The sequence below is a fragment of the Talpa occidentalis genome, unplaced genomic scaffold (assembly GCF_014898055.3).
Source record: "Talpa occidentalis isolate TD23 unplaced genomic scaffold, MPIMG_talOcc4v2.1 talOcc4.9, whole genome shotgun sequence".
NCBI classification, from domain to species: domain Eukaryota; kingdom Metazoa; phylum Chordata; class Mammalia; order Eulipotyphla; family Talpidae; genus Talpa; species Talpa occidentalis.
In genome coordinates this window covers 59,794,530-59,807,050 of record NW_023605305.1, presented here as the reverse complement: position 1 = coordinate 59,807,050, position 12,521 = coordinate 59,794,530, and the positions used below count along the sequence as shown (strand labels likewise).

The 12,521-nt window shown below is 37.3% G+C and overlaps 1 protein-coding gene across 1 annotated transcript in view; it reads left to right on the top strand.

The window, feature by feature from the left end:
* The window catches only part of PATJ (PATJ crumbs cell polarity complex component), a 274,406-nt gene that overhangs the window by 228,543 nt on the left and 33,342 nt on the right, over positions 1 to 12,521 (top strand). Inside the window, exons 35-37 of the mRNA XM_037500637.2 lie at positions 4,454 to 4,537; positions 9,437 to 9,630; positions 11,817 to 11,964. Of these exons, the coding sequence (XP_037356534.1) occupies positions 4,454 to 4,537; positions 9,437 to 9,630; positions 11,817 to 11,964 (426 nt within the window). The remainder of the gene's footprint in view (positions 1 to 4,453; positions 4,538 to 9,436; positions 9,631 to 11,816; positions 11,965 to 12,521) is intronic.

Below are 12,521 nucleotides of genomic sequence, written 5' to 3'. Positions count from 1 at the left end.
ATATCCATGTGTGATAGGGATTTTGGTTGTATATTCTAATAATTGACTATCAGAAACTTAGGACTAAGGTAAGCTATGACATACTAACGCTACCAGCCTCCTCTGGTAGCGTTACAAGTACATACATACTTGTTCTTCTAGAAATGGAGACATTAGAACCATAATTCTTTCAAGAATATGATGAATAAACAAGCCAGCTACTTCTACCTGGGTGTCTGCTTTTTAAAATGTTATCCCTATTTCTAGAATAAAGGCATTTTCCTCAGTCAAATATGCTTCATACCTAGACTAGAAAGAGTTTTTAAGAAGAAGACTTTTCCTGTGTTGAAAGCTTCTTCAACTCACTGATCAAATTCTTCTCTGACTCTAGGGCTAACATATGAATAGAATATCCAGAGGGAAATTGTTGGCCTTATCTAAGATAGCAAGTAAGCAGGTCAGAAAAAAATGCATTATCAGAAAAAAAATGCATTCAGTGAATAATATGGGTACACAGAAATAGGGCTGAAAAGATAGAAGGAAGGAAGAAAAGATGGAAGGAAGGAAAGAGACAAAGAATAGCAAGTACAATTAAAGGAGAGACTCCATGTTGGGGTGGGAAGAAATCTGCCCCTCAAGCTTTGTGTAGTGCAAACCCCTAATCATAGACTAACATTAGCAAGTGAGACCCATAGATCTTCACCCCACATCGTTAAGCCAAAGGGTTCAGTTTCCACTTCCACAAGTTATCTTTGTGTTCACTCTCTATAAAATGATCAGTTCATGCCCTCAAGGCTCTTGCCATGGAGTTGAGGAGACAATATTTCAATAGAATTGATGCCATATGGAAAATCCCAAGTTAGTTTTTACATAAGTACAAAATAAAATACTCAAAACAGATGACAAACTTGCTATTGTGGTAGGAACACAGACCTTGGTGTTAAAGGATCCCAAGTCAGAATTTCATCTCTCCTACTTAGAAGCTGCGAAGACATGATTCAACTCGGCGACTGTTTCGCCAGCTGTAAATGAGACTAATAATTGAACTTGCTTAGTTGTTATGAGAATTAAATGGGACAAATGTGAAGTATGGAGCATCTTTGGCACAAAGTTGTTAAATAAAAGAGATGTTATAAGTTCCTTACTATGTGCTGGCATTGTACGCAAAGCTTTATGTGTAGATAATACTGTTAAAACTATATAAAAAGGAGGAAGCTAAAGCCTGGAGTAGTTAACAGTCTTTCCAAGGCCTGTGGCCAAAAGTAGCAGGGCCAGGATTTGGACCAAGAAGTCTGACTCCAGAGACCAAGCTCATAATCATTTGTCTCTATAGCCTTTCCTCAGGGTAAGCCAACAACCCACCCACAGGGAAATGATTAATAGACTGCTTCTGGATTAAATGAGTTTTAGAAGAAGTCATTGGTGTTGGTAGACAAGAGTCACTGAGGTATTACAGGGTGAAGGAATGTTATTTAAATATGCAGCAGTAGGTGGGAGGGGCTGATAGGGGAGAAATCCTTCAGAGCTTTGCTAGCAAACACTTTTACTTGAGTAGCTCAGAGCATTAAATTATGGGGGAGATATGCAGTGAGGAGATAAGAATCATGTGTATAATCAACTGCAAATTTTATATTTAGAATAACAAAGGCGCTCTTTCATTAGTGACCCTTGATTTCCCCTAATCACAATTTTTCAAAACAAGAAAGAATTAGTCTTAATGTAGCCTTATCAAAAAAATGGGCAAAATATCCCCAATCCAGTATTTCTTTTTCACTATTCTTTCTTACACTGTGAAGTATGTAAGTTTTGAAAACTAAATTCATTATTCTTTCTGACTCACTGGCCCACATTTCTAGTTAACTGTTTGTCCTCACTCCTCACCTCATCACCCGAGATAATGCAACTGTCCAGAACCACAGCTTCATAGAACACTCAGCACACCAGCCACATGGTAAGAAATGTGGCCTTTTCTATTAACAGTTCAGAGTGTCTTGTCATTCCTTCTGTTTTCACTGATAACTTTAAGAAAAATCACAGTAGTAGTCAAGTAAAAGGAAAGAAATACATGGGGAGTTTTTTTTAATATACAGAAAGACTCATGGGCCAAAAACAGGTCATCGGCAGTGAGTTCATTATTTATTTGAGACTATTGAAACTATTAACAGAAGTTTCCTTTTATGTGTGACAGCTCACTAAGCATCCAAGAAGTATCTAAGAATTTTGGATTCAGGCTACTTTTAAGGAATAAAAACCCCATGGTGCCTTTTTCTTTTTTTTTTTTTGAGTATGAACAAAGAAAAATTTCTCATTTCATTCTTGCAATGTTCCAGGATCAATGAAATGTGTGCTGAAAACTAAGCTATTTAAAATCCAGTGAAGATGGGATGTTTGGCAGCAAATTTTGAAAACCAGTATCACAGGGGGTATTTACCAGGGACATGTGTGAGTTTCTCCCTATGTTTATCTTCACAAAGTGTCCCTCACTCTCACAAAGGTCCCTCATTGTCATCTTGGCAGTATTGTTGAGGTTGCCTCAATCCACTGATACAGCAAGTTTTCTCAAAGTCATTCCCTTGAAACAGATCAGAGCAACATACTTTTGGCTGTAAATACTCCTTGGGCCTGGAAATTTTATAAGTCAGTGTTAAAACAAAGAATGGTCTAGAATCTGTTGCTGGTACAGAATCTAAAATGGAAATTGTCTAGATCAAGGAGCATTTCCTGAATCTCAGTGCTACCTCTCTAATTACTATAATAAGAATATTTTCAGAAACTGTGTGATTATAAAAGTGAAGTATTTAATATTGAGAAGATACTTGGAATCCAGATGATTTATCTGGTTGTGGACCTCTTATTTCGTTGCTTTTCTACACCAGAATCTACATAGAAACTTTTCTTATAGGATGTAGGTTTCATTTGGATTTTTTTCTTGTTATATTTTTGCAAGAAATATTTCTTTATTCATATCAATTTAATTCTAAATCTGAGGCTCCATACCTCTGCAGTAAGGCAGAATTCAACCTCAGTCATTTTGGTAGCTCATTGGTTCTTGGGATTCCAATATCTCCCAAAAACACCCAGATATTGGTAGGCCCTTGTGATGGGGTCTTCATCATCAATTTATAGTTCATACTTGACCATGATCTCTTTAAATCCAGAAATTCTGTTGCTTCCACCCTCACCCCACCCCCACCCCCAGCCTCCTCACCCCCAGGGCCTGGGACACAGGTAGGATCCACTATGCCTAGAATCCCTCTGACTTGACCATTGCCTGCAGAGTTTTGCAATTTGTGTGTGTGCTGAGGGTTGTAGTCAGCAGAGGGCTCAAATTCTCATGGGACTCACTTCTCATGGGACCCACAGACCTCTGTTCTACTCAGTTTCCTCTCCCAATACAACTATCATATTCTATTCAACATATTCTTTTCAGTGCCCTTCAGTTTTTTGGAAAACCAAAAGAACCAGTGACTTCTGATTGCTTTCCACAAAAATCACTGAGATGGAATTTCAGAGCTTGGCTACTTGGTCAACATGAGGAGTAAGGGGTGGGGGAGGGAGAAATAGTGCAAATAAACACAATTGAATATCTTAAAAATAGTCTCAGAAAAAATATATAAATAATTGGGTGTACTGATGTAAATTGTCTGGAGGATCCTTAGAAAACTGCCAAGGGTCTGGGGAGTGGGATTGAGGGCCTGAGATGGGAGACACGTCTCCTCTCCCTCTGGTTTGCCACCTTATGGTATTGCTTCAGTCCTTTACATTGGTACACGGTCTTTTTATGATAATGAAATATTTAAGGGTATTAATTTAAAGTAATACAATTTTTGTTTTCAATTCACAAACTGTGAAACACTTCTTCAACCAAAACTCACTTACTTTAGATTCTGTCCTGATTTTATAGTTCAGAATGTTGAGTTCAGGAGAGTTCATTTGCCCAAGATTACATAATAGTAGAGCCAGGATTCGAATCCACAGCTGTCTTACACTTAAATCCATTAATGCTCTTTCCACCCCATGCTATGTGCTCCAGGACCAGTTGGTGAAACTTTCCTTTCATTGCCCAAGTAATGAGGCCTGACAAACACCCTTCACTAGGCCACACATCTATGCTAAGTCCTTTAATACCAATAAATAGCTGAAATCATGTTTCAAAATACACCATAAAATGTAAATAAGAATGACGCATAGGTCACCTCAAGTTCACACACAGCAGCAATGTATATAGGGTTAACAGTAATACATATGGAGGAAGTTTAACTTGAAATACTAGGCAAAGCTAGTCCTAAAGGAATGAAATAATAAACTTCAGAAAAATTATATCTCTGAATGTATCTTACCACAAATTGTTTATCTTTAGGTCAAATAAAATAAGACTATTAGCAAATAACCAATTCTGGACTTGCCATCTATGATTTGGTTGTTTGCTTAAGGAACAATTTATAGGTTTGAAAATTAAGAATTTTTTTTGTAGGATGCTATAGTTATACATGAAGTCTATGAAGAAGGAGCAGCAGCCAGAGATGGAAGACTTTGGGGTGGAGACCAGATATTAGAGGTATGTGGTTATGAATTTTATTTTATACCACTAAGTATGGTTCCTTTACTGACCTTGATGTACAAAGCTTGTTTATTCACTGTCTTCTACGCAATCCTCGTTTCTTTTCCATTTAACAAAACATGTACTTTATTTCTTTTTTAAAATGTACACTGAGTACCATTAGAATCACGACAGATTATCAACCTAAATATGTCTGTGAAAACTCATTAAAAGGAAAAGCACAACTTATGATTCTGTGATATTATTGTCAAATAAGACTGTCATACTACAGTTTGATTCTTTTGCCTTTCCATTATTCTTACTAAATTCCCTCCTAAAAACACGTTCATATAGACTCCTACACATAAACCCACATACCTGATATTTAAAAGACTTCACTGCAAGTTTAAGTATTATTTTATTATGCCCAATAAATCTTTATATCAAATAAATGTCTATGCTTTGCCATCTTTGTTTTCTAGTGGATGAAAATGTAGACTCTTCTGCCTTTAGGTTGTAAATGATACTTTTTAAAAATTGAAATGCTTAACTTGCCTTTCAAATTGACTCTCATTTAGCAAAGGTGTTAAAGCCTTTTAAAAAGTGCCAAGGCAAGCAGTGTCTAAACTAGGGAACGGATGAATGGGAAGCCAATGCCAGGCGTTCTGGTAGGTGGAACTAAAGAGATTTTTCGATGGTGTGAAACCTTTAGGCAACATTTATTTCTTTCATTGGATGAATTTAATTGAATAGTTAAGATTTTATGGTGGGCATGTGCATTTTTGCTTTGCAGCTTTAATATAGCACATTCTGAATGACATCATAGAATTTTATTTTTCCCTTCGGTGGTTCATTTCTGCCTCCCAAGATGAAACCAGAGATATAATAGAGGGCAGAAAATAAGGCAAGAAGGAGTTAAAGGAGAGGTCAGGCTGACTGCAAATTAAATTCAGGGCAAGTTATAGGATTTCTCTGCAGGCCTTTACTGTGCTTCATCATTGGATTAGGACATATTCCCAGTACATTCATTAAGGTACAAATGTATAAGGTTAGAAAAATAAGTGAGGCCTCTTTGGGAATTAGCTTGACTACTTTAGCATACAGCACCATTTTCTAGTGATCAGGATATTGGGGGAGAAGAGAGGGTTCTCCCTAGATTTTTCTATTTAACTAGTGCTATAATTGGCTTCAGAAGGTGAATAGATTGAATATTCCAACAAATATAGTTTCATACATACCTAATACTCACATGATATTTACACCCACAAAACACTCTATAATAGTCACTTAAAATTGAATCTACTGTGTGCATTATGTTGTGTGGTGATGGTTGCACATGTTTAAAGTCACATTAATTCACAGAATACTATACTTTAAATATGAATCATTTATTTTGAAACAATTTACTTTGGCATAAATTTTTTTTAACTATTTGTTTTGGATAGACCCTCTGCTTTCTCCTATAAAACATATTCATTTTGATTTTTTCTTTTTTATAATTAGTCTTTTTCCTGGTCCCTTATTTAGGTTTTCTAAATTCCTTCTAAGAGTGAGACCATCCGGTATTTTTCTTTTTCTTTTTGGCTTATTTCTCTGAGCATGATCCCTTCCAGCTCCATCCATGTTGCTGCAAATTACATGAGTTTATCTTTTATACTATAGGGCAGAGTCGGGGGCGGAGAGAAGAGGAGGGATTAGGGTCAAAATAAGAGGGATGGAATTGTATGGGGAATATAACCAAAATGAAAATGCATGCATTGTGCAAAAATGAAAAATGATGTAAGAATTATATAAAATAAAATATATTAAATTAAAAAAGAATGTAAATCAACATCCCTTCAATTAAAAAAAAATATTCATGTATAAATGAACACTCAGGACAACTTAACATGAAGAAAGCTAATTTGTTTTAATTGGAAGGAGAATTTGAAAGGTCAAGTAAACCATTTCTCTACATCTGGCCAAATTTTAGTACCCAATATATACCCAATACACTTCTCAATAGAGATGGCCAACATCGTCTCTTACCCTAGACAAGGTCTAATCCATTACAGCATATTACTTGTTAGCTAAGAAATAGAACTCTCACCTTGGTCAAGTAACAAGTTTGCTTTGTAAGTCCCTTTAGACCCCACATGTAGACTTGTTCTAAGTGTGGTCTCTGTGCAGGTGCATGATGATACATAATCAGCTTGTGGCCTGCATGTTGCCTTGAGAAGTGGACAGGCTGCCTTCAGTGTACATTTTAAGACCATGAAACAAGGCAACCCTAAATCAGTGCTTTGCCATTTTTTTCCTACTATTGAGAGTCCCCTGCATCGCGAAAATTGGCCATCTATGGTTTTAATACTAACCTGGTGTTAAGATTAGGGCAAGCCAAATTTTGCTTAAAATTTATACTCAAATAATTCTTTAGCATGGCAACATTTATGACTCTGAGTAGCAAGAACTGCCCTTTCTGTGGTTGTCCTTTTAGAGTCAGTGCTTCCTCTTACCCTACCCTTTCTCTTATTATTGCCTTCTATTTTTTGTGCAAGTGGGAACAGAAAGATAGGGTTAATGCCTTATTTTCCTTGTGGAATAAAATAATGGAAACTGCTATCCTAGGTTGGCTATTCTTCCCTTTTCAAGCGATGGTTCACACACTTCCCCCACATGCTCAACCTACTCAGAGATTGTAGCCCAGAAAACTGGGCTTCCTATGGCTCTTTTTCCCAAATCAGGTACCCTACTATTACCACCCCTACCCCTCTGCAATCAGTGTTCTAAATAATGCATGTAGTGCTTCTGCAAGACACTTAAGGTAATATATCACTCCGCAGTGTTCTAGCCACGCAGCACTATTTCGCTTACAATCATTGGTGCATTTACTGGTGTCTTCGTAACCAGAGGAAGAAATGAAAACTGCAAACTTGGACATCACTTTGATTTCAGCAGACTTCTTGATGCGGAAATTTAGTACAAATTATTTGCAGTATTAGAGTTTAATGACAATACTTTTAATTAAAATCATAATTGTTAGCCCCTTTCAAAAAGGAAGACTTTCAAAAAGACTTAGATGATTCACCTTCAATCCATGAATCTAACTTTATTTTCAGTTAAGTAACAGAAGTGGTCTTGTGTGCCATCTATTGGAGTACAGGAAAATAATCAGCTCAGACCACATTTTCTAGAGACATGGTTTTCCCCTTTGTTCTGTGAGCTCCTCCACAAACAATGAGAATGCATTCATGGGCCTCAGGTGAATGCCAGTGTTGAAATATAGCAGCAATGAAATAACCACAGTTATTTCAGTTCCTTGTAAAATATCAGCTTTTAACTTATATTGAGCTTTACTATGTGCCAAACCCTGTGCCAAATGTGTAAGAGAGTTTATTTCATTTAATCCTCACAACACTGAGTGTTACTATTATCTCTAGTTCAAAGAGGACACATTGAAGCTTAACCTGAGTAACTTATGTAAGGTTTTATAGAGTAACTACATTGGAATTAACACCCCAACTGAAGTCCATCTTGATCCAAACCCCTTGTTCTAAGCCACTTGTATTTATAGTTACCCTAATAAAAGTAAACAAGTCCACCAAAATATACCAGGAGAAAAAAAATCAGCTTGAAAAGTAGGCTTCTAAGTACTTTCTTGACTTGTAGATTCAGTTTTAAGCAATAGCTCAATATCATCTTCTCCAGGAAGAACTTAGTCCTCTCTCTCTCATTTCTGTAATATTCTTTATGCTACAGGCCCTTAGCTTCTGGAATGTTAGAATTGTAAAAGACTTGGACTGACCCATTGTACAAAAGAAGGAACAGACGTTCACAGATAAACTTGACATGCTCCAGACACACAGGGCTAGATGTGAATGCCAAATGGAGTCAACATCTTGAGGGAACTCTTGATTGAGCCTGCCATCCATCCGGCCATGACCTAGGCCATGTGTATCGCTTTTCCCAGCAATGACCTTGAGAAAATGACCCATTTTGAGCCTCGGGCAGCTCTGGCCCTCAAATTCTCCCTTGTATCAGATTCACTAACCAACATCAGTGCTTGACCTTCTCTGTGGTTGGAGGCTCTGGTAAGCCCATTGTTAGATTCAGTTGTAGAACAGCATAATATAGAGAGTAAGGGTGGAAAGATAATCTGACTCAGATCTTAGCTCCTCCACCTAGGTAGCCTTGGTCAAGTCCCTTAACCACTCCGTGTCTCAGTTTCCTCATCTGTAAAATGGTAACAGTATCTATTTTGGAAAGTGAGAATAAATATTTAATGAGTAAATATTCATAAAGAGCTAGCACACAAATATTTAATAAGTAAAAATAAAGATGTTAGCCATGATCTTTGCTAAACAGAAAAGGAAACAGGCCCACAGACATTACACAACTTGCACAAATTCACATGAATTTGCCAGAAGCAGAGCCACAGCTTTACTCTGTGCTGTTTCCAGGCCAGTTTGCTGGCTCATGTATGGTCCTGTCTGCTCACCATGGTCCAGATTCAAGCAAGAGAACTTCAGGTGGTCTTTGACACTGTTGGAAATACTGGGCCCATTTCCTTTTCTGTGGTTTTGTTGTGATGGCAGCCATTAAGAGGGAGTGTTAAATCCAGTGTTAACTTTCCCTTTTGATCGCAAGCAAATGAGCCAGTTAATCACCACTGTCTTGAGTCATAGTCAAGTTCACAGTTACATAAACTGGCATTATCATATGAACCTCGCTTTCTCCTTATTTGGGGTGGAGGGATGTGAGGGGTACCTCCTTTGTATTGAAGCAGCTGGGATTGTGACTGGTCGCACCTACATGCTTTGGGAATGGCTGGTAATTTCTAGCAGTTTTTCACTGATTGTTGGATTGAGGCGCTCTGGCAGTCAGAGAGCAGTGAAGTCTGTGCTGTCAGTTCCCATCTCTCTTTGGTCATTGTTCCAGGTTAATGGGATGGACCTGAGGAGTGCCAGCCACGAAGAAGCCATCACTGCCCTGAGGCAGACTCCCCAGAAAGTGCGACTGGTGGTATACAGAGATGAGGCACACTACAGGGACGAGGAGAACTTGGAGATCTTCCCTGTGGATCTGCACAAGAAGGCTGGCCGAGGACTGGGCCTCAGCATCGTTGGGAAACGGTAAAGAAATGCTGTGTTAGTCAAAATGCATTAGATGTTTTCCTTCTAGTCAAGTTCTGTGGACTAATGCCTATGAACACTGAAAGATAAAGTCCAGTGTCAACTAATGATGGAATTTCTAAAATTCACATATTTATGAATATTTAAAACACTTAAGTCACACTTCTAAGCAAGATCTTACCCAAAAAAAGTGCCACATCAACATGGAACTCTAAACCAAGGCAACCCAGACTATTCATATTTTTATTTCCTTATAGGATAAAAACACAGTCAGCCATATTCTTTCAACTTGGAATCACTTGGACCTTAGGCAGCAAGGGTTAATTAAAGCAACCAAACCCAAGAAACAGCTCATAGCAAGAGAGGAATTTATACAATGTTGCATTTAAAAAATTGCTCTGCATCTCATACCATGTTAATTTCATACTATCTTTTTAAAGCTAGCTGAGAAGTTGCTACAACTAGTTGAGTAGACATATAGTTGAAGGACAAATTCTTCATGGCAGTAGTTTTCTATTAAGAAAGGTGTCCCCAGAATAATAGCTTACACCAAAATGTAGATCTTGGTAGCTAAGCTGGTTTTTAAGGTGTTACCCATATGATGGGAATTTGAGTAATTGCTTCGGAATATTAGTGAGTTTATCTTGCAGAAAATTGGAGTGGTGTGTAATATCTTGAAGCTGCAATTCTAGCTTGTGTGATTTCCTGGTTTAAATATCTTGTGTGCGTTTATCCCAGCAGGACTGAGCTTTTCAGGTGACTCTCCCACATGGTATCAGAAGATGGTGTCAGTCATCTTCTGTGTGAGAATTCAAGTTGGTTTTACATGTGCCCTCACGGAACTCTGATAAGTTGCCTAGTGGTTTTTTTCCAGGAGACCAAGCAGTTACTACAATAAAAGTATTCGCCGCCATTTTTTGAGCATTATTTTTGTGCCAAGCACTGTGCTGTCATGACCTCATTTTCACTCTAAAAATGCATTGCAAAGCAAAAAAGCTGATGCTCATTTCCTAAACCGAATCAACACACATCTGGGGACAGAACAACTGACAGAGCCCAGGTCAAAGTTTGCTTTCTTGTGATACATACTTATGCCTGGAAGAATCCTCTTAGAATAATGACTTTTATTTCATTGAGTAGTGAATTGATGAGCTAATCTTTGTATAGCACCAATATTTAGGACTGAGTTTGTAAGGAATTTTGCATTTCCTGGCATAAGTGTTCCTTTGTAAAAAATAAGATAGGTAGCTCTCAAAATTCAAATTTCTTTGAAGCAATTCCATGGCTAGAAATGTATCCTAAAGATATGTTTTCACTTATATTATTTATTGCATGTTGTTCACCAAACTAAAGAAAGCTATCAATAGTTTACTGATAAATGAAATTAAGGAACATTTGTAGAATAGTAAACAGCTATAAAAAAAATGGAAAAGTTCCAATTGCCAATAAAAACTAAGGTATATTAAGTGAAAAAAGCATAATTAAAGAAAACAAAAATGGAGGGGAAACGTAGTATGTGCATATACATCCTTTGACATACCTGTACACAAACTGTAACATACTTTAACATACTATACACACATGCATTTGTTATGTATACATAGACAGTCCCTTCAGAGTACCCAAGAATTGGCTGGCATTGATTGCCTCTGAGAAGGAAACTTGGGAACTAACAAACAGAAGTGAAAGACAACTTTTAAAGGCTCCCTTTTTAACTCTTGAATTTTGAGACATACATTTATTTGTCAAGTAAATAACATAATCAAAGCCTTAACACAATAAAAATAGGAAAAGGAAGAGTGAAAAAGAGACTAGAAATAGATAAGATGCTAATAATTGAACTGATCTTTAAGGAAATAACCTGTGCATTTTATAAGTATTTAACTCTACTTTTAAAAGTGAATTTTCATTTCACTTACTAAAATTACCCTCTTGCAGAAATTTTGTCCTTGAGTCAATAGAAGTGAATATTACAGTACACAAAATTAATAGGCACAAACTATATATTTAAGTGGCCAGCACTCTGAGGCTTATCATTTGAGAAATTACTGAATATCATTTGGTAGATGGCTTTGTGTGGTCCTTAAGAACCTAAAATTTATTGTATCTATATAGAATGTTAGTAATATCAGATTTAGAAAAGACATTAGGTTGTGCCAATACCCACTACCTTATGGTATTCACAGAAATGGAAGTGGAGTGTTTATTTCTGACATCGTGAAAGGTGGAGCTGCAGACCTTGATGGGAGATTGATTCAGGGAGATCAGATCTTATCTGTGAATGGGGAGGACATGAGAAGTGCCTCACAGGAGACTGTGGACACTATCCTCAAGGTGAGTTCCTAGCCTGCCTAGCACAACTGAAGTCTCGCGGGAATGGTTTTGATCCAGCTTGATGATAAAATGGGTTAAATTTTACACCAACTCTAATTTTTTACTAGAAATCTAATTTCTGATTATTTTTAAATGATCAGAACAGCTTTAAAAGAAACCCTACTTTGGGAATTCTAAAGCTAGCTTCTCACACTTGTGAGAATTCCAAGCGTACATAGTTGTCCTCTAAAAGCATTGATGGAAACAACTCTGCTGGAATTGTAAAATTCATCCTCTTCCACCTAGGGCTGTGTCAGGAAGCATACGATTATGGATTTATCAAGGCCAGCTACTAATACTTGAAGGAATATTAAAGATTATCTAGACCAATTCTTCCATTTCACAAATGAAGTCTGCAAAGTAGAATGTCATGCCCAGAACACAAAGCTCTGCTTGAGTGGTTTTCCTGCCACACAAGCTGTTTCTCTCTCTGAAGCTATAGAGATGCTGACGTTCAAAATCCCCATCCAAGTATCTCTGCCAGAGGGGTCCTATATCCCTTAGAAGAAACTGGTTAA